The sequence below is a fragment of the Pelodiscus sinensis genome, chromosome 14 (assembly GCF_052426305.1).
Source record: "Pelodiscus sinensis isolate ZL-2025 chromosome 14, ASM5242630v1, whole genome shotgun sequence".
Classification (NCBI taxonomy): domain Eukaryota; kingdom Metazoa; phylum Chordata; order Testudines; family Trionychidae; genus Pelodiscus; species Pelodiscus sinensis.
Genome location: NC_143065.1, coordinates 22,462,831 through 22,488,231, shown reverse-complemented (window position 1 = coordinate 22,488,231; position 25,401 = coordinate 22,462,831). Strand labels below are relative to the sequence as shown.

The window sequence follows — 25,401 nt, the reverse complement described above, 5'->3', positions numbered from 1 at the left end:
TGATTGTCTTAGAGAAAGTATTAGTTATCGTCTCAATCTGGCAGGACGTATTTTAAAAATTATTTCAGCATTGTCATTATCCAACTTTGTGGAGGGTAGGTTTGAATCATCTTTCAAACTCTTGTATGACAGAAATTACAGAGTAAAGCTGTCAGGAAGGCAAAGATTCAAAGGGATTTTGGAATACAATTTATTTTATCTTGACTTTTGAGATAACGGAAGCTTCTTTAGCAAGGTGAGGAAGGATCAGGAACCAGAAATGCCTTTCAACAATGTGTCATCTAAAAGGATACATGAGAACGTCAAAAAGGGCTAGCATTTTGAAAAGGTGGTTTCTCACCAAGTTGGCCAATAAAACATTGAGAGAAGATTAAGAAAAAGTTACATAAGAATGGTCATGCTGGGTGAGACCAAAGGCCCAGCTAGCCTAATGTCCTGCTGTCTATTTCACATTTGGCATGTGAGCAGCAATTACTGGCAGCCTTAGTATCATTAAATAAATAGAAGACTGGACTCGAAACCAACTCTTTCACTAATTGCATCCAATTGTATAGGATGGTATGACCTGCTCTGGAGGTGCTCTCTGAAATTGCATCAAAAGCTGCAAGTGTTGGCTTTACTGAATTGTTAGTGTTTTCTTCAGGCGTCACTGTTTTCATATAACTCCACTACATGCCATGGCTAAATGTATTAATTCTCCATGAAGGGTGAGAGCCTCAGCTAGTGTCAGATGACATGGCTCCATTGACTTCCAGGCAGAAACACCACTTCAGAATTTAAATAGCTAGTTTATGTTGGCACTTCACTAAGAAAAAAATAAAATGCATCGGCTATGTCTAGACTGGCATGATTTTCCGGAAATGCTTTTAACGGAAAAGTTTTCCATTAAAAGCATTTGCGGAAAAGAGTGTCTATATTGGCATGGACGCTTTTCCGCAAAAGCACTTTTTGCAGAAAAGTGTCCGTGCCAATCTAGATGCGCTTTTCCGCAAAAATGCCCCGATCGCCATTTTCACAATCGGGGCTTTTTTGCGCAAAACAAATTTGAGCTGTCTGCACTGGCCCTTTTGCGCAAAAGCTTTGCGCAAAAGGACTTTTGCCTGAATGGGAGCAGCATAGTATTTCCGCAAGAAGCACTGATTTCAGACAGTAGGAAGTCAGTGTTCTTGTGGAAATTCAAGCGGCCATTGTAGATAGCTGGCAAGTTTTTCCGCAAAAGCAGCTGCTTTTGCAGAAAATCTTGCCAGTCTAGGCACAGCCATCAATTTTAATAGCATGCATATAGTGGGAGAGAGCCTTGATCAGAGAAAGTGCAATACAATAGTGATAGAACCATCTGTGTGCACCACAAGTAACAATTTTGCATTTGGATAGCATGCTAGGAGAGCCAAAGAATAGTTATCACACCAAATTTATGCAGCATACGTAAGGGCATGATCATATTTCCTGTGAGATCTGACAAAAACTTCCACTGACTTCAAATATTCAAGATCCAAGACTACTGCCACTTAAGTGCCCAGAGTGATTAATGGCAATGTTTTTCCATCTGAATTTGCTTTGCTAGTAGGTCACTGAAAACATGAGCTTGATTTATCTGTATATTATACAATTCAAGTTATATATTAAATTAAGGTGTAATAAAATCTTTTTTGAAGAAAGCAACAAAGTGCCAGGGTGCAATCTTGTAAAGACAACCTTATAGCATCTCCTTAAATCTTGGTGGATTATGCAATGGCTATTCACCTAAATAGTTTATAGTTCATTGGTGGTTATTTTTCTTCTTCCAAGATGCAGCATTCCTCACATTCTTAAAGTTGTTTCAGCCCTGAGTAACTTACTTTGTAAGCCTTTTGTAAACAGGTCCGTCCATTACAAATACACTGAATAGAAACATACCTACAAGAGCTAAGGTACCAGTGGAATTCTTGTCTTTTATACTTCACTGAAATTGATACTAAACAATTCTTCCTTGTTTAATAATGTCTACACTATCAACTCTGTTGACAGATTATGAGGACACTCAAAAGTCAACAAAACAAAAAAAATCACCAGAGGATGTTCACATTTGCTCCCTCTGTAGAGGGATCATGTCCACTTTGGGAGCACTATCATCAACAATGTGATCAATGCACGATTGATATGTATTCCACAGTGCTGTCCTGAGGGAAGGTAGAGCTGAGCCCTGTGCATTTTGGGATTACCTCTAAATTATCCTCAGCTGCCTGGAGCAGAATCACGATTAACTGTGTGAGCTTTTTCTGCTGAGGAATGTTGAAGCAGCACAGTAATCTGCCATCTCTCCATGCAACAGCAGTCTGCCTGCTGCTGTGTTCCCAGTGCAGGGCAGAACAGGAGATTTACAATATTTTTTTTCTTTCTTTCTTCCCCAAAGGGAGCAGCTGTCAGATACTTCCTAGAACTTTGAAAGGGGAGAGGCACATACTGGCAGGACACCAGAGATAAAAAAAACTGAGCAAAACTATCAGGGCAGGCACTGTGGGATACTGGTGGAAACCAGTTCGGTCAACAAAACATACAGCAGAGTTCACACTCTTTGTCAACAATAAAGGGAGGGGTAGGGATATGAATGACTAGTCAACTGTCCTATAAGCCAGTAGTCTCCAACCTTTTTAAGCACGAGATCATTTTTTTAATTTAAGTGCAATCCAAGATCTACCTCAACCATAAATACCCTAGCCCACTTCTTCCCCTCCCCTTTTCTGAGGCCCCACCTCTGCTCACTCCATCCTCCCTCTCTTGCCCATCTGCACTCACTTTCACCAGGCTGGGGCAGAGGGTTGGGGTGCAGACTTTGGTCTTGTGAGAGGGGCTCTGAGCTGCTCTTGGGGCAGGCAGTTGGGATGTAGGAGGGGTTCTAGGTGCAGGCTCTGGGACAACATTTGGATGCAGGGGTGCTCAGGGCTTGCAGTACAAGAGGGGGTTCATGGCTAGGATGTGGGATGTGGGCTCCAACTGGGCCCTGCTTACCTCAGGTGGCTCCTGGGTGGTGGTGCAGTGGGGCTAAGGCAGGTTCACCCCTGCCCTGGCCCTGCACCACTCCCAAAAGCAGCCAGCAAACTCCATTCCAAGTCCTGTTGTGCCCCCTCTGTGCTCTGTGGAGAAAGGATACAGAGTGGGAGGGGGCACCTTGACATCAGCATCCCTCCTCTCCCTCCCCTGTCCTGCAAAGCAAGCAGGAGGCTCCCCAGGGAGATGGGGAACTCCAAAGCAAAGGGCAGGAGTTTAGCAGCAGTGGGGGGAGAGGCAGCTGAAGCACTAGCACTTGGCCAAAAAAGTCAGGATCACCTGTCATAGGCTCCAAGCTCTACCAGTAGATCACAATCTACTGGTCAGTGACCACTGCTATAAGCAAATGCGTATAGGATAATCAACAGGCTAGTTGACTAGTCGCTTCCTCCCCCCCTCCCGCTCCCGCCCAGCTGCCTGAATAAGAAAGAGGTGGCAAGAGGGTGGGAAGAGGAAGCAGTGCATCAAAGTGCCAGCACTGCATGGAGCCTGGGGCCAGACCCCAGGCTTCATTAGGCACTGCTGCTTTTAAATGCTGCCTGCAGCCTTGGAGCCATTGCTACACTTCAAAGGGGTAAGTGCCCTTATTGACTAATCAAGTAGTGGATGCAAATTGCAGCAACTATTCGATTAGCCAAATAAAACTTTACATCCCTCAGGAGCACAAAAGAAAATAGCCACTCATAGAAGTGAAAGCTTTTTGTCACCAAAAGTGGGTGTTTATTCCCAACAAAAGTCACATTGCAGTGTGAGCACTCTTGGGCTATGTCTACACTGGTGGCTCCTTGTGCAAGAACATCTTGCGCAAGGGGGCGTCCACACAGCCAGAAGCGCAGTGCAAGAACGCTGAGTTCTTGCGCAAGAAAGTGTCCACACTGGCAGGACGCCCTTGCACAAGAATGTGGCCCCAGAACCACTTCGACCATGGCAAGAGGTCACCAGCAGCACCTGTGGGCATGCGCCGGACCCCCGCTGGGAAAAGTGTTTAAAGGGACCCCCGGACAGCCGTTTCCCTGCTGTTGCGTGCTTAGGCACCTCTTGGAGGGAGTGAGACCCACAGCCGTGCCGCACAGAGCTCACATCGTGATGCCTAGGGCACCACAGCCCCTGGGCTACTGGCCCTGGCCACCCTTGCCCCCGGCCACCCTTGCCCCCCTGGCCCGCCATTCTAGGCATGGACCTGGAGGACCCCGGCCACCAGTGTCCCCTCACGGCCATCATCGAGGCCATGGAACAACTGCACCAGGGAGCCACGCTGCTCTAGCAGGAGCTGGAGACTGGGCAGCACCTGCAGGCCTTTGTGATCAATGCCGCAGCTAGGCTTGGGCACTCCCACCCCACCACCAACAGGTGCCTATGGAGACACGACACCAGTGGGGACTGGTGGGAGCACCTGGTGCTGGGACAATGGGGTGACCAGCACTGGATGCAGAACTTCCAGATGCGCAGGAGGACCTTCCATGAGCTCCACACCTGGCTCACCCCCGCGCTCCCACCATCCCCAGGGACAAGAGAGTCGCGATTGCCCTCTGGAAACTGGCCACCGTGGACAGCTATCGCTCCGTGGTGAGTTCGGGGTGGGCAGGTCCACCATCAGTACGGTTGTCTGGCAGGTAAGTCCCCCAGGGGTCTGCAGGCCAGCCCAGGGGGAGGGATGAGGTCAGGCCGGGGGGCGGGTATGGAGGCAGGGAGAAGCTCCACACCCAGAGGGTCATGCCATCCCTCCCTCAAGTAGACCCACCAGTTGGGGGAACCTCCAGGGGAGGGGACCACAGCATGCATGGGGGGGATGATGCATGGGATGGGGATGGGCACGGCACAAGGGCCCCTGTACCCATCGTGTCTCATTCGGTGCATCCTGGGTGCTCCCATGTACCCCTCTGCAGGTCATCCTGGCCATCAATGACATTCTGTTCCAGAGGGTCATCTGCCTCCATAACCTGGACGCCACCCTCGCCGGGGAAGCCGTAGATGGTACCCATGTCCCCATTTGGGTGCCAGAGCACCGGGCAGCCTGGTTCATCCACCACAAGGGCTACTGCTTGGTGGTGCTCCAGGCCCTTGTGGACCACCGGGGCCGGTTCCAAGACATTTATGTAGGGTGGTCCAGCCGAGCCCACAACACCTGTATATTCCTGCACTTGGGCCTGTGCCATAGGCTGGAGGCGGGGATCTACTTCCCCCAGCAGGACCTTGGTGTCAGCATGCCAGCATGCATCGAGGGGGACGCGGCGTACCCTCTGATGGCCTGGCTCATGTGGCCGTACATGGACTGACTGGACCACAGCCAGGCCGCCTTTAACACCCACCTGGACTGGGCCCGCAACTCCGTGGAGTGTGCCTTCAGGTACTGGAAGGCACACTTCAGGTGCCTTCTGACCCACCTGGACTTGGGGGTGCAGCACGTCCCGGAGGTCATCGCAGCGTGCTGTCCCCTCCACAACATAATTGAGGGGAAGGGAGAGGCCTTCCTCCCCGGGTGGATGGCAGGTGAGGGTCAGGCCTACCAGCAGCCTCGGACAGCCACCTGGCAGGCCAACCGTGACAGGGTGCGGATCCAGGAAGCCCTCCAGGTGCTACGTACCTACGCCTCCGACCGCAGGGCTCCCTCCTTTCCCCACTTCCCGCTCCCATCACCAGCCCTTCCCCCACCCTTCTCTCACCTCCCAATAAATAGCACACACTTGGGTAACATGTGCCAGTCGTTTATTTACAAGGGGAAAGGGGTGGGCTGTGGGGAGGGGGGGGAAGCTCTCAACTGGGAGAGGGAGAGGAGGGCTCTGACCAGGGAGGGCCTCATGAGTGGGACGGGTGGCCTCTCGCACCGCCACGGGTGCAGGGGTCCCGGTGCCCTTCGTGCCGGGCTGGGGTGGGCTGTACCAAGAGGTTCTGAGGTCGGGGGGCCACAGGAGGGGACATGGGCATGCCGGGGAGGGAGGGCCACAGCGGGGAGGGGAGGGGCCGGCCACGCTGTGTTGCAGTGCAGGGCCCGTGCGCTCTGCGATAGTGCCCAAGAGGGTGCACACGTGGTTGCAGCGTTCCAGGTACTGGCCCCACACCCGCTCCCACCACACCTTGTCTGCGCAGATCGTAGCAGCGAGTGAGCGCGCATGTGTTCAATCACGCAGACGAGGCAGCGGAGCAGGTGGTGGCGGTCCCGGGAGCACTGCGACGGGCCCTGGCTCCGGCAGGACAGAGCTGGAGGGTCCCTCACTGGCAAGGGATCCTGGTGCGGCAGAAGCAGACGACAGTGAGGCAGTCAGTGAGCCCTGCCCCATGGTGTTCTGGGTGGCCCGTGCCCTCCTCCCTGTGCCACGATGCCTGGGGACAGGTGTGGACAGCATGGAGGGATTCCCCCAGGAGGAGCGAGGGGGCCCGAGGGTCCACAGGTGCAGGGGGCCTGTTGTGCCTTCACCTGGGGCAGCTACCGTGTCCCATGGGTGGCCGTGGTGGCATGCTGTGTGCGGCACCCCTTGGGCTGTGTGGGGTCAGGGCTGCGCACTTGGGGCTGGGCTGCTCCCGGCTGGAATGCCTCCCCTCCCCTGAGCTGGGCATGCGTGACCCCCGGGGTCCTGGGTGTGTGCTGGGGCTGGCTGCTGCATCTGCATGCCACTCGGTCTGGCTGCATGAGGTTGCACGTGCTGCGCGCTGCATGGCCAGGTGGAGCCGTGTGCTGCTCCCTCCCTCCCCCCCACCCCGTGGCCCCCCTGTTCCCTCCGCCCTCGTGCATTGCAGCTGCGACACTCAACAGAAGATCCCTTGCCAACCTCTAAGGAGGCCCAGGACACATCCTGGTTGCTGGGCTGGGCCGGTGGGGTCTGGCTGCCATCCAACTCTTCCTCCTCCTCAGTGGACCGGTCGCCCTCCTCTTCCTCCGGTTCTGGCAGCCGGACCACTGGGCTGTGTCTAGACTGCATCCCTTTTCCATAAAAGGGATGCAAATTAGACACATCGCAATTGCAAATGAAGTGGGGATTTAAATCCCCCCCTGCTTCATTTGCATAAAAATGGCTGTCGCTTTTTTACGGCTCGGGGCTTTGCCGGAAAAAAGCGCCAGTCTAGACGGGGATCTTTCGGAAAATAAAGCCTTTTCCAAAAGATCCCTTATTCCTCTTAAAAAAAGGCCGTGTGGATGCTCTGCGGGTTCTTGCACAACAGGGCTGTGTAGACATAGCCCTGCTGTTTGGTTGACAAAAGGCAGTTTTAGGCAACAAAACCTGGTAATGTAGACATACCCTGATTCCCCTCTGAAACCCCAACTAATACCACTCCAAAGCATTGCTCTTTTCTTCCTAGTCCCAGTTAATGGAACTGTAGAGTTTGAGCACTTAAAAGAGAAATATGGAGTCCTCTATCCCCCACTATAGGTACACCATGATATACATATCTCACTGACACAGAAAGCAGTAACCTTTCCTCTTACTACTAGTCTCATTCTTGAGATCAACAATAGCTAGCTGCAACTTAAACCACTCAATGATTAAATGCATGCTGAACATAAGTACTGGAAATACGAAACGGCTGCTTAGTTTCCCCCCCCCCCCACACACACACTGCAGGTATTCCCACCCCTGGATACAGCACAAGAGGCACTCATGTCCCAGGTGTTCAATTCAAAGAGTAAGCTCATGGTTTCCAGAGGACTACATAGACTTGTGGAGGAAGAGGAGGAGGAAGTGGGGTTTCTGGAGGAAGAAAAGTCAAGAGTATTTGGCTTTGTTGTCAAATTTAGCAACACAAATACTTTAGTGGTATCCCAAGCTGTATAAAGAGGAACAGTAGTGCACACAAGAGGCCTGTACAAAGCACACAGTAATTCAAACCTCTGAGCATGGGTTTTATACCGTTGTTAAAATGCCCTTTTCTAATTCAGAAGCAGATTGTCTCCCTGTTCTCCCAGGCTCATTCCGTTTTTTTAACCGAGTCTCGGCGTTTCTGATAATTTGCAGAAATATATCCCTACCACTGCCTGGGATCTGGGGAGAGAGAGACTCGATTTCTCCTCTGAGCCAATTGCTGCACAGAGTTTTCCCCCTAACTCCGCTCTTTGCAGCCCTGACTTTTGGGCCCCGAGTCGGTACGCGCTGGGTGCCGCCATTCACACGGGTCGCTCCGTCTGCCCTGTGGGTCGGGCGAGCGCTCCGCTCAGACTCGTACCCCGCTGGAGAAGGGCGATCCCTGCCACCCGACACTACACGACACGCACGCGCGGGCGGGCGGTCCCACGCACTCTGCTACTCCCTCCTCCTCCTTCCCCTTCCTCTCCCTCTCCCACAGCGCCCTGCAGGCGCGCGCATGCGTGCCACGGCCTTGTGCCCCCACCCACGCCCGCCGGCGAGTGCACTGGGCGCGCAGCCGCTCACCTGGTGTGCGCGCGCGCCACATCTCCCTCAGCGGACTCGCGAGCGCGCGCGGGTGGGTTCCCGTTCGGTGCGGCGGGAGGGAGCCATCCGGGTCTTGCGCGGCGCTGGCAACCTCTGCGCCGCGCCGCATCGCTCTGCCGGCCCCGGAGAGCGGCGAGCCCGGGCCGCCGCAGCCCGCAGGGCCGCTATGCATCTGCACCAGGTGCTCACCGGGGCTGTCAACCCCGGCGACAACTGCTACTCGGTGGGCAGCGTCGGGGACACCCCCTTCACGGTGAGGGCGGCGCGGGGGGTTGTTGGGCGGGGCTGGCTGAGGGCGGCGGGGCTGCTGCGAGGGGGTAATGAAGGGCGCCGGCGAGGTATCGCTGGGGCAGTGGGATGGAGTAATTAAGGGCGGGGTAATTAGCTGGGGCAGTGGGATGAGGTAACTAAGGGCGGGGTAATTAGCTGGGTACTGCAGTGGGGGTTAGGTAGAGGCGGGCCACGGGAATGGGAGGGTCGGGAAAGTGGGGAGCGTGATGACTATGTGCATGGTGGGTAGTTCGGCTCTCATGCTAGGCTGGGAATTTCACCGAGATCTTCCCGTAGAGAAAGTGGGGGGGGGGGGGGTTAAATTCATAATCCAGGCATTCAGTCCTTTGGCATCTGTTTCCTATGCAGCAATCCCTTGGTCCCCAAAGGGGGAAGGGTGGGATCTGCTGCTTTACTCTCCCAGACCACAGCAGTAGACGAGGGGCTGGGATTGAAGGATGCACTTGTTACCTCTACCTAGTTTTAAGGGCCTTCCTGACATTGTGAAGATGGGGGAAGAATCCTCTTCATGTCACTGAATTTTTTTTGTTTGTTCGGTGAATAAAATAGCTAAAAGTGTGGCTATTTGCAATGAAAAGAGAGATTCACTTGCCAAAATCTTATTCAATATCCCATCTGCTGTTGATGAGCAATTGGTCTTCTGTTTCTATGAGGTGTTGCCAAATTAATTATTAATATCTTAACAAAGCTTTTCTTAATATAAATGGAAACAGATAAGACACATTGAAAACAGTTTGGTAGAGCCAAGTAATTTATATTTTGAGTTGATTTATTTGCCATTCACAGGTCTCTCCCCATTTTAATGTAAATGTAAACTCTCTGTTTTGAGTTATGAAGTGACTATCAAATTTTAATGAAGAGTCAGCTTCTGCAGTGTTTAGTACAATATAATCAGTATTTTACTATTTGGAGAGGAATTGTATCATATTAAGTTTTGTGCTGACCTTTATCAGTTCTCAGTCCAGGCCTGAACTAGTTCTTGGCTAAGTGATATAAAGCAAATTTTCATTCTAAAATAAATGTTCATTTTAAAGCCTATTTGGTCATGTCATAACTTTTTTTTTTAATAATAGCTAGCTAAAAATCTACAAGATATAAAGGGAACTAAGACTGAGCATTTTTCCTGTTGTGCTGCTATGCAGGGCTGCTGACATCTAAGGGCATTGTATGGCAGCGGTTACTTTTGACAGTCATATAAAATCATATATTGTATCATTCTTTCCTTTATTATGTCCAGGAGAGTCAGTTTAACATGCTATCTTTGCAATATAAAAATTATTTTTCTTAATATCTTTTAGTTTTTATCAACACTCACAATGAATAATATTCTTTTACTGATAAGCAATACTAAGTTATGTCAATTTTCCAAAAAATACTCCAGTCATGATTTAGAAAATGCAAAATCATCATGTAGTTCATTTTAATTGTAGAATTACATGTAAAACACCCCAACCTTTCATCTGGCTGTTGTCTGCAACTTTATTATTTTTAAGTTAAATTTAGAAACTAGCAAGTGATATATGTAAGAGAAATCATATCTTATGATCTTGCTCTGTTGTAACTCTCTACTTCCCATTCTCTCATTTTACTCTTGGCATATTATTTCTTGTTGTTTTTAAGCCCTGAGCATGCAATAAGCTTTGTGTAAGCACTGAGTTCTTCCTGTGCAGAACTCATTTCAGGATCAGGGCCTTAATGCCTTATATAGATTGTAAATCTCCTGTGGCAGATCTGTTAATGTTGATTTACTTTAAGCACTATGCACACTTATCATACAGTAATGTTATAGGTAGGGCCTTACCAAATTCACAGCCATGAAAAACATATGCTGGACTGTGAAATCTGATTTCCTCCATGCAATCTGCCGTGCAGTCAGGGGCTCCTACCCTGCACAGTGGTCCAGCTGCTAATCCAGATTGGGGATGGAGAGAGACAAGATTTCCTTTTCCTCTACTGGGGCCATTCTTGCAGGAGGTCAGCCCCATCTCTGGGATCTCTCCTGGCTGCAGAAAGCTCAATGGCTCTTCCCCTGCCTTCCAAGCAAGATGTGCTGTGGCTCGAACTGTTACGTGCTGATATACCCTGGGAGTGAGACTGGCAGTGGCTGGTGGTCCTGCTCCCGTGGAGGTTTCAATGCAGGCTCTGCAATATAAAGCTAAGCTTTATACTGCAGAGCCCACAGCACATGTAGCCATGTAACCACTAAGATTTTTAGTGGTTACATGGTTACCTTTTTAAATAACTTTTTAATCCCTAATTAAAATGCCTGGCCATGAAATTAAACAAAATGGACTGTGAGTATGGTACCATGCTAATTACAGGTCTACCTGATAGTGATACTTATAGTTAAGTTTGCTGACTTGGTTTACCATTTTTTTTATTGTAAGCCTGCTCCTGTTTTCAGTTGCCAATGGTTTTGTGAAACTAATAGTTTGGGCTGAAAGATTCCATTGTTGCTTTTTGCCTTCATCTGATTTTTTTCAGTGTTAGTAAAAATTGTGCAGCTCTTCCTCAGAATGGGGTTAGGGAAAATAGATAGTTGTAGTGTTGTTGATAATGTATTTAAAAATACCAACAGCAGTTGTCGAGAGTCCTCTTGCTCCAAGATATGCAGCAGAAATTTGAAATTTCCCATTGGTGTAATCCTGTAGCCTATGTGGATTAATTATATATTGGAAAAATGCCATTTGCTTATTCTCTACAGAGTGGGCTACTAAAATAGCCAAATATTTTAATTTGAATCAAGCATGATCCCTGTATGTTCTCCTTATACTCGTTTAGCTTGAGCTCTAGCTAACAGCTAGACCATTATCCCAGGGAAAGACTCCTGAGTACTAGGCTGAAGTGTGTTCTTCACTTAAAACCTAAGTTGACATAGCTACTGTGCTCCACATCACCATCACTATGCCAGCCTAACTGTTGGTGTAGGGGCAGTTAGGTTGAAGCAAGAATGCTTCTATTGACCTAACTACCATTGCTGAAGCTGGAGTTCCTATAGCAACAGGAAAACCCCTTCAGTCACTGTAGTCTGCTGCTACACTAAGAGATTACAGTGGCACAGCGAATGTAGCTCTGCTATTTAGTGCCTGTAGTTTAGATGTGGCCTGAGAGACAGTTAATGTCCATGGCCTGGTCTACACTACGTGGTTAGGTCAACACAACGCATCTTATATCTAGCTGTCTGTGGAAGTGTCTTCATTTAAATTTGGCTCCTGCTGACATAAGTGCCTCTCTCCACTGATTTTTTTTAATACCACCTCCTCAGTGGTGTAGTTCTTCTGTGGATGTAATTTATTGACACTGTTGATCTTGGATGCTACATTATTTATATTGTTTATGCTGAATTCTACTCTGTGCATGTCTGACCTTAGTGACATTGCCTTCACTTTAATATTTTCTGCCATCCCGAACCCACCACCATCACCTATCACTGCACTTCCCCAGAGCTGGCATATGGGTGCACATACAACTTCCAGGGACGAAAGGGTGTTGACTGGTGACTGTATATGGTCCAGCCCCCACAATCACACATAATCTACTCTGGCCTTTCCTTCTCGATACGAACTACCATCTATTTTTCAACTAAACTACTGTTAATTCACTAACTCCCGCCCCCCCCCCCCCCATCTGCTACAGTGGTGTGACCCAAAAATGTTACAGTACATACAGAAGATTGAACTTGGACAAAATATGGCAAACACAAAATGGTCCAGAAGGACACTAGTACCCTCCTAAGCCAGGTTGTTACAATACTTTTGTGTAACATACTTTTGTAAAATGACTTTGTTAAAATATTTCCAAAGGATAGCCAAGTTAGTCTGTAACAAGAAAAACTTAAACAACAACAAATAGATTGGTAGCACTTTAAAGACTAACAAAACATGTAAAATATTTAGTTTTGCCAGAACGGAAGACAGCTGTCAACAGAGATATATCAAGTTTTGTGTTGTTATGCCTAGTAAGGAATCTGTTTGTCAAAAATAAATTCCTGGGTCTCTTTTATTGTCTTGTTATATATTTGCTGATATTTATTTTGAAATAAATTACCAAAATAATTGAAACTGGCATGATAAAATTATTTTGAAAGATAAAATATGTAGAACTTAAAAGTATTGTGGACAGAATTTTTATTTTATTGGTGCAGAATTCCCCCAGGATTAGATAGTGTAGCTTCTTCATAGTTGAGGGTAGAACCAGGGGGTAGATTTATGTGTTGGGACTCTCAGAAGACATAACCAAGGTGGAAAGAACAAAAGTTAATTCACCTCATGTTAGTTGCTATGGTAGCCTATGCGCCTACAAAGTTTTAACATGGGCTGCATGAGCCATTTAAAACTATGTTGGTTCAAATGATTTAGCTAGTTCCATTTAAAGCAGCACTTTAAAAAAAATTACACAGGGTTCAACTCACTATGCTCTGCTTCCAAAGCAGCTTGTTTCTATGCTGCCTCTTACCCAGGGTAAGGTACCAGTTTATCACTGTATGATGTTTGGTAAGACATTACCATGTTGTGTGTGCACACACACCAAACTAAAGCTGCATAGACTACTTTAATTATATATTTTTTACTACAGCTGGTCTCTGCCCAAAGGCAATTTTTTGGAAAGTCTGAGCAGAGTTTAGCTATTTTGCTGATTCACTGAATGAAAGCCTCTTTTCTTTTTTCAAATTTAAATTATTTTCATAACACTTTGCTTTTAGTTGAGCTTATTTTTGATAGAATTATTTGGCTGAAAAATTTTGACAAGTTCTACCTAAGAAGACAAATTGAAACAGCAGAGAGGTGGGAACAGCCTGGTGGCCCACAACTTGTCCCCGCACCTCAGCATGTAGATCAAGCAGCCAAGTTGTGAACCGAGAATTAGTCCTGGGTTGTAGGAAAAAATGTCTCCTCTCATGCCCTTGCCAACATCAACTGTTTCAAGTTTGGTAGTGCTACACCACTCATGGATATAGGAGTAGCCTGTACTCTGCTTGTAATCCTTCTACATTGGGACAGGGGCAGCAGGTTTGTATAATTTTTGGTAGTGCCTCCTGACCCCTATTAGCCAGGTCTCTGGAGGTAACACGCTCTGGGCAAGATGGACACGTGACCAGAAGTAAAAGGTGTCACGTGACCCCTCTGTAAGGACTTTTCTCACCATCCACCTACCAACAGGTATTAGTCTGGCCCCCACCAAACCCCCCTCATGCAACTATCCTGCAATTGCATTAACCCACTGTGTGTGACATTAACTCGGGGCCGGAGAGGCTGGGGGAAGCGTTCCCTCTAAGGCTATGTCTACACTCACAGCTTCTTGCGCAAGTACAGCCATTCTTGTGCAAGAACCTGCAGAGCATGCACACGGCCCGCCTGCTCTTGTGCAAGGACATTTACGGTATGGCATGGTAAGAGAGGGCGTCTTGCACAAGAGCTCTCTTGTGCAAGAGGTCAGTGTGGACGCTCGGCAGGGATTTCTTGCGCAAGAAACCCCTATGGCTAAAATGGCCATTGGAGCTTTCTTGCGCAAGAGAGAGTCCACAGTGCCATGGATGCTCTTGCACAAAAGCACAGCTCACACATGGCAGTGTGGATGTGTTCTTGCACAGAAACCCTTGCCCAAGATGTTCTTGCGCAAGAAGCCGCCAGTGTAGACATAGCCTAAGAGTTTCCTCCCATGAGCAGAATGAATTGTGTTGTGCACCAGTGCTGAGTTCATGTGGCTTGTTTGGATGCACCGCTGTGGGACCCAAGTTATTAATAAATATCTTATAAACCTCTACCTTTTCTCTCTGCAGCCATGTCTCCTCCACTTGCTTCATCAGCTCCCTTGGTGCCTGCTCTCCCCCCCTCCAACTCCTCACCCTCCTCTGCTGCCCTGACTCCTGCCCTTCTCACTGACCTCAGCCCTCCTGCAACCTGCCCCCCTCCACCAGCCCTTCTCTCCCCCTTGTGCCCACTCCTCCAGTAGCCCCACTCTGATCATGTGAGCTACTCCTCCTCATCCCTCTTCTAACACCTCCCTCTAAACACCTGCCCTGCTTCTCTCCTCTGGTGCTGGCCCTTCCCTTGCAGGTGTCTGCCCTTCTGCTTCACCCCCAGAATCCTCTGGCTCCTGCACCTTCCCTTACCACTGCATCCTCCTCCTTCCCTCACTATCCCTGCCCCCTTTTTTCCTGATGCCACCACCCTCTGCCCTCATGCCCCTGTGCCCTCACACATAACTTGCTCCATCCCCACCTTCCTCATGCCCACTCCTTCTTTCAAGCCTTCTCCCAGCACTCCCCTCCTCTTCTAGCTCCCAGTGCCCTTACCCTCTCCTCTCCCAGCATCACCCTGTTCCCCTCCCACTGACACCTCCTCTCCTGCCCTTTTCCTCATTGTCTCCACTTGGCCCCCTGGCATTTGTCTCTCCTTCATGCTGTCCCTTGGTGCCTTCTCCTTTCTTCTCCTGACCTTCCCCCCCTCCCTTCAGCACAAGCCCCTTCCTCTCCCACCCTTTCCCTCTATTTTTCCCCTTTCCCCTCCACTACCTGGCTTCTGTCTTCCAGTTTGCGGGACAGCAGGGCTGGAGTCTGCGATCAGGCCCTGCCGCCCCTCTGTCCGTCGAGGGGGTATAGGCCGCTCCAGCGTCCGCTGCCCATTCCTTCTGGGGCTGCGGAGTCTGGGCATCTGCCCCACGAGGTTGCCTGCTGGGTCCCGGATGCTGCAGGAGGGTGGGCAATTCTCTGAGCTCACGGCCTGGCCCCAGCCCCGGCAGACTCCCTCCCCCTTGTCTGCCGCACCACCGGCATTTAAAATACCCGGCGCGAGGCGTAAGCATGCGCCGCAAGAGTGCGGGGGCGGAGCTGGCCCGCCGCGCCTGCTCGCTTTTAAACATGGGAAGGTGGGTGGGCGAAGCCTCCGGATCCGGTCACCCCTGTCTGGTGCGCATGCGCCATAAGGGTATGGGAGTAGGGGCAGCCCACCGTGGCAGCTTGCCGTAGCATCTGCCCAGTGGCAGAGCCCCTGCACTCTATCACAGCGGAGCTGTGGGCGCTCTGTTACAATCCTTCTCCTCCGGGGATGCGCTGGGGACGGGGGAAGATGTGCCGGTAGGTGGGGGTCGGGACGCGCTCGGTGCAGGGCTGGGGGAGAAACCCAGCTCCGAATATTGGTGGAGTAGGGTCCCCGGCTCTGAATATTGCTGGACCATGGGCACCATGAGCCCATATAACTCACCGCCCATTCATAGGGAATCCAGTAGCCAGTTTTCTCCTCCTTCCCTCATCCCCAAATCCCTGTTGTATAGTGGTGTTCAGAGAATCTTAGTGCAGCTGAGTTTAACAGGTGCTAGGGTAATGGCTTCCTTGCATAGTTTGCTGAAGTCATTCTTCAGCCCATGAACAATAGAACTGCAGTGGTCCTGCTGTCAGAGGCTCCCGCATCCATACTTCCTATCATAAAAGAGGCTTTCATATTTGTGCGAACGCTTCTATTCATCTCATTGGGCTATAAACACTAAAATCTCTCTCTTACCCTTCAAGCTTCTATATGTCTGAGGTCCTGTTTACCAACAAATCCTCCAAGTGGAGAAGCAGCTTGTTCCAGCAGGAGTCCTCTTACTGGGATACCTTATATCCGTTTCCTAGATACAGACATTTTTACCAGTGTAACTACATTCTCATCAGGGCTTTTACTGGTGTAGGGTATTGATTAAGGTCATGGTTTCCCCCTCCATCTACCCACATTCCTAACCCAACATAGCTATGCCAGCAAAGCTTTTAAGTGTAGACCAGGTTTCCAAATAGGTACTGTGAGAAGTCAACTCTCCCATTAATTTGCACCTTCAACTTTGCACAAGTTCCAGGCACTGTTGGCAAATTGTCTAATTTGATGATTTGTCAAAGATTGATTTTTATATTAATGTGATCACCTTCCAATCAAAGCAGTCAGGGAGCTGGAATATTTTATTAATATAAGTAATTAAAATAGAAGCACAGAAATTGAAGGGACCTCAAAAGGTCATCTAATTCAGTCTCCCGTGTTCATGGGAGGTCTAAGTATTATCTAGACCTGATATTATCTGGCATGTGTTTGTCTAACCTTGTCTCAAAAATCTCCAATGACAGAGACCTCCTTAGGCAATTTATTCGAGTGCTTTAACTACCCTGACAGGAAGTGTTTCCTGATGTCCAACCTAAACCACCCCGCTGTAATTTAAATCTATTGTTTCTTGTCCTATCCTCAGAGGTTAAAAGAGAACACTTTACCACTCTCCTCTGTGTAACCACTTTTTGTGTACTTGCAAACAGTTATGCCCTACCTGTCCCCCAATCTTCCCTTCTTAAAACTAAGCAAATATATTATTTTCAGTTTTTCCTCATAGGTCATGTTTTCTAGAGCTTTAATAATTTTTTGTTGTTCTACTCTGAACTTTTTCCAATTTATCCACATCTATCCTGAAATGGGGCATCCAGAACCGGACACAATACTCCAACTGAGACCTAGTCAACATGTAGTAGGGTGGAGGAATGACCTTGTGTCTTGTTTACAACACTCCTGCTAATACTTCCCAGAATGATGTTTGTTTTTGCAACAGTGTAACTGTGACCGGGTATCCAGGAGGGCCACGGTGAGATTGTCTGCCCCATTTTTTGTAGTTTGCCTTAATTGAGCAATCTCCAGAACTGACTCCTATACCTAAATTCACTCAGGGTATGTCTAAACTACAGCACTAATTCGAACTAACTTAGTTCGAATTAGTTAATTCGAACTAAGCTAATTCGAATTAGCACATCTAGACTTAAAAACTAGTTCGGATTAGCGTTTTGCTAATTCGAACTAGCATGTCCATACTGAGTGGACCCTGAACCGGGGTTAAGGATGGCAGGGCATCAAATTAGTACTTAGAGCGTGTAGCTGCTGTCTCAGGCTAGCTGAGGGCTGTGCTTAAAGGGACCAGACCCCCATCTGGGACAGACAGTTCTCAGGGGTTCCCCACTTGCAAAGCAGTCCTGGCATGGAGTGCCCTGAGTGCCCACACTCGGCACATCACAGCACTCGGCCATCAGCCCGGCTGCACTTGCCGCAGGCTGCCATCCGGAGGGGGGTCAATCAAGGGGCTTCAGGAGAGTTTCCACCCCGAGGAGCCCGCAGAGCCACCCCAGTCCTCCCCATCGGGGGCTCGTACCCCATTCCTCCCTCACCTCCTTCCACTTACCCCTCGCTAGCCCCCCTTCCTGATGTACAAAATAAAGGACACGTGTGTTTAAAAATAGAAACTCTCTTTATTGAACAAAACTCGGGGAGACTGGGAAAAGGAGGTGGGAGAGGGGAAGGCAATTAAAATGATCAGGGGTTTGGAACAGGTCCCATATGAAGAGAGGCTAAAGAGACTGGGACTTTTCAGCTTAGAAAAGAGGAGACTGAGGGGGGATATGATAGAGGTCTATAAAAGCATGAGTGGTGTGGAGAGGGTGCATACAGAAAAGTTCTTCATTAGTTCCCATAATAGAAGGACTTGTGGACACCAAATGAAATGAATGGGTAGCAGGCTTCAGACTAACAACAGAAAGTTCTTCTTCACAAAGCAAATAGTCAACCTGTGGAACTGCTTGCTGCAGGAGGCTGTGAAGGCTAGAACTACAACAGAGTTTAAAGAGAAGTGAGATAAAGTCATGGAGGTTGGGTCCATGGAGTGCTATTAGCCAGGGGGTAGAAATGGTGTCCCTGGCCTCTGTTTGTGGAATGACTTTGTCATTGTTTTTGGTCCATCCCCTCCAGGGTCCCTAGGGTTGGCCGCTGTCGGCAGACAGGCTACTGGGCTAGATGGACCTTTGGTCTGACCCAGGACGGCCATTGTAAGCTCAGGGCTCAGGGTCGGGGGTCTCAGTGGACCCCCTTGATTCTCTTGCACACCTGCTCCTGGGTGGCCAGGCTGGCAGCTCTCCTGCCCTAGCTGGCCACTTTCCTGTGCTTAGTGCGGAGGTCGTGGATGAGGTCCACGATGTCCGCACTAGACCAGGTGGGCGCCCACCTCTTGCGGATCCGGGCAGGCTCCCGGGAGCAGCCAGCCTGGTCCTGAGAAGAGGCGGAGGGCTGGGTGGCAGCGAGTGGCTGGCTCGAGCCGTGCCAAATGCAGGGTCTGCTGGCTGGGTGCTAGCAGGCTTGCACCTGGCATGGGCACCGTAGCCAGCCCGTGCCCCATTAAGGGCTCCGGGGCCCGGAGGGAGGCAGAAGAGTTTCCCTGGTTGTGCCCAGAGTGGCCACCAGGGAAAGCTGGGGAGGGCTAGCCTCCCACTAGTTGCTACACAGCCCTTAATTTGAACTAGTTAATTCGAACTAGGCTTTAGTCCTCGTGGAATGAGGTTTACCTAGTTCGAAATAAGCGCTCCGCTAGTTCGAATTAATTTCGAACTAGCGGATCACTAGTGTAGCGCCTATCAAAGTTAATTCGAACTAACGTCTGTTAGTTCGAATTAACTTTGTAGTGTCGACATACCCCAAGTATGCAACCAAACAGCTTTGACAATACTTTATTGGTGTACCGAGAAGTCAGAAATACAGTTCCCTTAAAGCAAACCACACTTGAGTTTCTCTGCAAACAGTCAAGTCAAACCAAACAGCCAAGTCAAATATCATGGAGAATTATTGAAAATCTTGTCCATCATGTAAAGGATTGGACACATTATATAGCAGGTGAATTAATATTTCAAATCTTACCCGGATACAGGTTTACAGCCCATTTTTATTAACTAAACTAGCATTTATTAGGAAAGAGTGTTGTTTAAAAGATTATACATACAAGTAGGTACAGAGTTCTTAGGTCAGGTTCATAATAGAGTTGGTGAACTTTTGGGTTGCAAAGAGTCCTTTCCAAATTCAGTTAATCAGGCTACAGTCCATGTCCAATATCAGGTTGATCCAGAATGGAACTGGAGACATCAGTCTTGAGAGAGACTTAGACTTCACCAGATGAAGCTTAAGCAGATGTGAGAAGAAAGCATCAGGTTCCAAAAGACCTTAATGCAGTTCTGGGGCAACCACTTGACAGCATGGAGACCTTGGATGAACAGTAGGCAATTATCCTAGCTTTCAAGTAATCACCTCTTTTCTAGGGATGCAAATGTTTAACAACCCCCGCTCACCAGGTTACACACTGGCCTGGGAGTGGGCTTCTCCGGGTAGCAAAGTCTCCCAGGAGCGATGCCTGCTTATTATAGATAAGCTTTATACTGCAGAGCCCACAGTACATGTAACAGCTAGGATTTTTAGCAGTTACATGTTTACAATTGTAAACAACTTTTAAAATCCCTACTCTTTCCTAAGCATCACTAGTAATTAGCTACATGGATTCACAAATTGCTGTGGCCCATCTCCTACTTTTACTGGTACTTTGCTGCATACTTCAAAGAGAAATGAAAACAGTGATATCGCTACGTTTACAGTTCTCTTAAATGTTAATATCTCCTTTTGATCTGTAAAGTAACAGAATACAGCGATAGACAGGAAGTGTTTGGTTATGTTTTCAGCCTCTAATAATTTAAATGTAAACCCACAAAACACAAAGATTATCTACTAATATGTCTCTAAAGATTGAATCTGGGTCAAATAAACTGCTAGTTGTGTAACCCTTTTGACTCTGTGTCAGATTTACACTGCTGGATCATATTTAACCTGTGATGCACTATGATCCACAGATCCCTTTCCACAGTACTTTTTTGTAGGTAGTCTTATCTCATTTTATGTGTGTGCGCAACTGATTATTCCTTCTTAAGTGAATTTGCATTTGTCATTATTGAATTTCATCAGGTTTACTTCAGATTATTTTAAATTTTAATCTACCTTCCAAAGCACTCACAACCCCGCCTAGCTTGGTATCAGCAAGGATTGTTACAATGCATTTATTTAGATAAACATGTAACTGCTGAAATTTACTCTGTGACAGCTGGTACATATGGGGAGCCAGCTTTTAAATCAGCTCCTTGCGAGCACTGGCTCCTGCCTTGCCTGCAGTGCATGTTTCAGAGGCAGAAGCATTAGAGGATGGGGAGGGGTTGAGTTTTGTAACCATGCACGTTAACCAATGAGCTTAGGCTCATTGGTTAACAGTGTACCCGGTTACATGTTCACATTCCTAGTATCATCAGCAAACTGTATAAGTGTACTGTCTATGCCATGAGCTAAATCATTAATGTATATATTGAATAGAACCACTTTATAGTGACTCCATCTAGATTGTATTTCCCTAGTTGGTTAATATGAAGATCATGCAAAACAGTATCAGAATTCTTACTAAACTAAAGAGAATTCATATCTACTGCTTTCCCCCCATCCACCAGGCTTCTTACCCTGTCAAAGAAAGTTATTAGGTTGGTTTTACACAATTTGTTCTTGGACAATCCATCACCTGATTATCTTCTAGATGTTTGCAAATTGATTGCTTAAGTATTTGCTTAGTTACCATTGAGTACTGAAGTTAAACCTACTGGTCTGTAATTCCCCAGGAGGTCCTTATTTCCCTTTAATACAATGGTACTATATTTGCATTTTTTCCAGTCATCTGAAACCTGTCCTGTGTTTCATGACTTCTCAAAGATAATTGTTAATGGCTCTGTTGGATGGACTGATTTAAATCAAGTGATTTAAATCATGATTTTAAACACCAAAAATCATTGATTTAAATAAAATGTCCCACTAATACTTAACATACTCCTTCAACCAAGAGTACAAATCTGATCACTAAACAATGTTAATTTATAGCTTAGCACAGCATTTTACATAATCTAAGAGGGTATACTTGGTTTAATTTTTTTTTTAGATAACATGGGAAATACAGGTAATGAGTATTATGTTCTGTCAAGCTGCAGATACAGCAGCTGTACATTATCAATAAGAACTAAATCATACAATACAATATCACATGTATTTTATTAAACTAAATCTTAATGGTTACATAAATGTTTCAGGTTTGCAATTGATACAGTCTTTGTATCAGTTTATCTGATGGCTATCCTTAAACTTTTCTTTTTAATTTTCAAATTTTATTAACTCTAACAGACAAATCCTATATTCAGTAAATGCACGGTGTCCTTAAAACTTCTATAACTGGCTCTCATTTTCTCAGTCCCACTGTCATTTTGATGCAGATCCGATTCTAAGTTAACAAAAAAGGTAAGACTTACTATGCTTAGTGAGTGCTTAATTTTGGAGTAAGCCCCATTGAAAACAAGTATAGGATGGCATTCCTTTGTGGAAAGCTGAGTTATGTTGAAGTAAAATAGGAAATAGACTTATTACATTACCATTATGGTCTCTGACCAAGATGTTGTAAAATAAGGGATATATATATAATGTAATATAAAATAAGAAATGTCACTCATTGGCAGATGATACAAGAGCTGAAACATCTTTTAAAAATGTAAAAATGCTATTAGAGTTACAATAAGCATAATTACATTAAAATTAACATATCTTTACCTCGAGATGTATAGGGGCAGGTTTGTATAATATTCTTCACTTTGTTAGGCTTACGATTAGTGATACACCAGAACACAGCTTGACTTTCAGATTCCAGCTTAAATTAGCAAGACTGGCAATTAGAACATACAAACATCTTTGTACATATTCAGTAAATGGCATATTTGAGATGAAGGGTATTGGGTATACTGTCTGATAACTTTTCAATGCCAGTTTTACAGACTCAAGCAGCAGTATAAGACAGAGATTCCAAAGACATAATTTAATGCTGCAATGTTAAGGCTGACCATTGGAATGAATTGTAACTGAGCATGGCCTCTCCAATATTTTTGTTGTCCAGTAAGGTATCAACACTTCCTAGCAATGGGACTTCAACCACTTACTAGTAAAGAGCAAAATTGTGTTAGGAACCCCTCCCCCCCCCATGAGACAAGGAGATGTTTCTTTTATTCTTTCTACACATGAGCCTCCTGCCAGGAGATATTCCCTCTTTCTCCCCATCCTTCTGCTTGAGAGCCATGAGAAGTCCTATCTACAATGACTACACTGACATTTTAGAAACAGTGCATAAATCTTTGAATATGGTCTTAAAGGGAAATGGTAAAGAAGTGATACAAGCTGCTTTTAAAAAATATCCATGAGAGACATACCTGAATTTTGAAAACAGAACAGAAAATTATTTAATATACGCATGGGTATATGTATTTCATATGTACAATAAATTGTCCAGTAAATACAAAGTTGTATAGTTCATAGGTGACAAAGCTCTTTTATTCCTCTTACTGGCACATTCTGAGAATTCACAGGTCATGATATCAGGCACATTTTGCCAGTAAGTAGTGTCTGGAGCTAGTCTTTCTAGAGAAATAAAGAAAGGGGCTAGAGTTAAATAATATATTTGGAATTGAGAGATTATGGGATGGTCTGTAACTTCATCCTAAGGAGTTTGACCACACAAGAAGGAAAACTCAAGTGGTTGTGTGTAGCTTGACATCACCAAATCCCTGCATACAATTGCAATTAGTTGTTTATGATTATGCATAGCATATATGAGGTTCACATTAAATTGAGTGCAAAATCTCTTGTCTTTTTCACCAGTTTTACTTATAGAACTTAATCTGTATTAAACAGTGAACGTTGCTAATGAAATGATGTAGCAAAGTATTCTTTCACCTTTATTTTACATCTCGGCTGTGTCTACACTGGCATGAATTTCCGGAAATGCTTAAAACTGAATACTATTCCGTTTTCAGTTTTTCCGGAAAAGGAGCATCTACATTGGCAGGCTTCTTTTTCGGAAAAGCATCTGTGGCCAATGTAGACGCGCTTTTCTGGAAAAGAGCCCCGATCGCCATTTTCGCGATCGGGGCTTTTATCCGGAAAAGACTACTGGGCTGTCTACACTGGCCCTTTTCCGGAACAGTGTTCCGGAATAAGGACTTATGCCCGAGCGGGAGCAGAATAGTTTTTCCGGAATAGTGGCTGATTTTGTATAGTAGAGCATCGTTGCTTTTCTGGAAATTCAAGGGCCAGTGTAGACAGCTCGCAGCTTATTCCGGAAAAGCGGCTGATTTTCTGGAATAAGTGGCCCAGTGTAGACACAGCCCTATAGTATAGAAGATCCAAATCACTGGCATAATTGCAAAACAGGAATTGGTATCCAGATGCCCTTCTTTAGAAACTACAAAGATTTTAATGTTGTTTGTTACTGTAGTTGTAGTGAGTAAGGAATTAACACAATTCTATAGTATGTTCCAGTCTAATATTTCATTTTATTCAGACGTACTTATGTAGTGAATAGGAAGAAAGCAAGAATGTTATGATCCCATTAGTTTAATTTACATTTGTCATATAATGTGAATTCATCAGTTGGATCTGAAAGAGTACTGTTTTAAAAGTCTGAAAGACTTGATACTGCTCTCAATTGAAGTTAATGCCAAAACTCCCTTTAAATTCTGTGCCGAACCAAAGCTTAACTGAACCATTCCAAATCATACAGTCTCACTGAGTTGTGCTTGGTTGTAGGTCTGATGGCTCTGATTTACACCTGGCTGTCTTAGCCCACCCACTACTAGTCATTCCAGCAGTTGAGGATTACTGGGGTGTAGTCACAGCCCCACTGACTCCCTTTTTCTTTCCATGTTTCCTGCACCACTGTGGAGAGGTGTTGCATAATAACAGTTACTGCGGCTCTACTAAGATGAGAGAATATTTAGGGGGTTGGTTGAGTTAGCTGGATCACCCCAAAGTAGCTGTAGTATGAGCAAAGAGCAAGCTATGTCTGTTAACTCTGTCTGTTACTAGTATGCATTGAGGTAGAGATTTACATGTGTATTCATGATCGTAATGCTCTTTGAAAAAACGTAATAATTTTAAAATGTAACTATTGTGGACCAGCATTTGATTATTTGTCTTTTTAAAACTATTACAGGCATATGGCTCAGGCTGTGATATTGTTATTCTGGCAAATGACTTTGAATGTGTGCAGATTATTCCTGGTGCTAAGCATGGAAACATTCAAGTCAGCTGTGTGGAGTGTTCCCAACAACAAGGCAGGGTAAGGTCTTTACCCTGAATTAAGTTTAAAAAATGAAATGTATAAACAGAAACTGTTTGACATGTTGATACTATTAGTGAGGTGGTAATTTCATGCTAAAGACCTATTTTTAGGTACTTGTAACTTCCTACATAACACTTTTTGGTTAAAAGTAAATATCCTTGTTTCAGCCCAGTAGTTATTTTTGAAAGTTTGATAAAAACTGAATTTGGCCCTTTTACATCTACCTTAATATGTTTTTAATTTTAACTTTTGTCACTATTTAAAAGTAATAAAACCCCATTTTGTTTTCAGATAATTTATGCCACTTTTATAAAGTTTAAAATGTGTGTGGGTCTGAATATCAACAAGGTATGCATCAACCACTAATTTTACAAATACATAAAATTCTGAAATCCACATTCTTTCCTTTGAGTATGTAAAAAGATTCTACACATGTAAGAATCTGTAATAAATTTGAATTTGCAAATTTTCTTGATAGAACCAATATAGTGTTGTAAATTGGCATGTCAGAATATCAACATCCAAGTTGGCTTGTGTGTACAGTTTGGTTGTAAGTTTTGCCAAAAGCAGCTGCACTAAGGTGCTCAAGTCATGGGATCATGTGGCCCATGGAATTGAAAACGATTAAAAATAGAATACTTTGCATGCAAGTATTTTTTCCCTAACTTTTTTCACTAAATAGAGTTTCATTTATTTC

At 46.1% G+C, this 25,401-nt stretch overlaps 1 protein-coding gene and 1 long non-coding RNA gene across 7 annotated transcripts in view; one reads left to right on the top strand and one right to left on the bottom strand.

Moving 5' to 3' along the window:
- Positions 1-5,716: 5,716 nt before the first annotated feature.
- LOC149523596 (uncharacterized) lies at positions 5,717-8,292 on the bottom strand. 3 transcript variants are annotated; one of them, XR_016350658.1, is made up of 3 exons: positions 8,185-8,292; positions 6,795-6,946; positions 5,717-6,253 (listed from the first exon to the last, which is right to left on the bottom strand). It is a non-coding gene; the product is annotated as an uncharacterized LOC149523596 (long non-coding RNA). The 3 variants fall into 3 exon arrangements; XR_016350659.1 differs by having other exon boundaries at positions 6,795-6,938; positions 8,185-8,286; XR_016350657.1 differs by having other exon boundaries at positions 7,991-8,274.
- A 60-nt stretch (positions 8,293-8,352) lies between these two features.
- Positions 8,353-25,401, top strand: part of DMXL2 (Dmx like 2) — a 151,631-nt gene continuing 134,582 nt past the window's right edge. For 3 of the 4 annotated variants that reach the window (XM_089782037.1, XM_075897232.2, XM_089782035.1), the window contains exons 1-2: positions 8,353-8,664; positions 24,576-24,701. In XM_089782037.1, coding sequence (XP_089638163.1) covers positions 8,578-8,664; positions 24,576-24,701 — 213 coding nt within the window. In that variant the 5' untranslated portion in view covers positions 8,353-8,577. The remainder of the gene's footprint in view (positions 8,665-24,575; positions 24,702-25,401) is intronic. The other variant, XM_075897231.2, reaches the window with a different exon arrangement.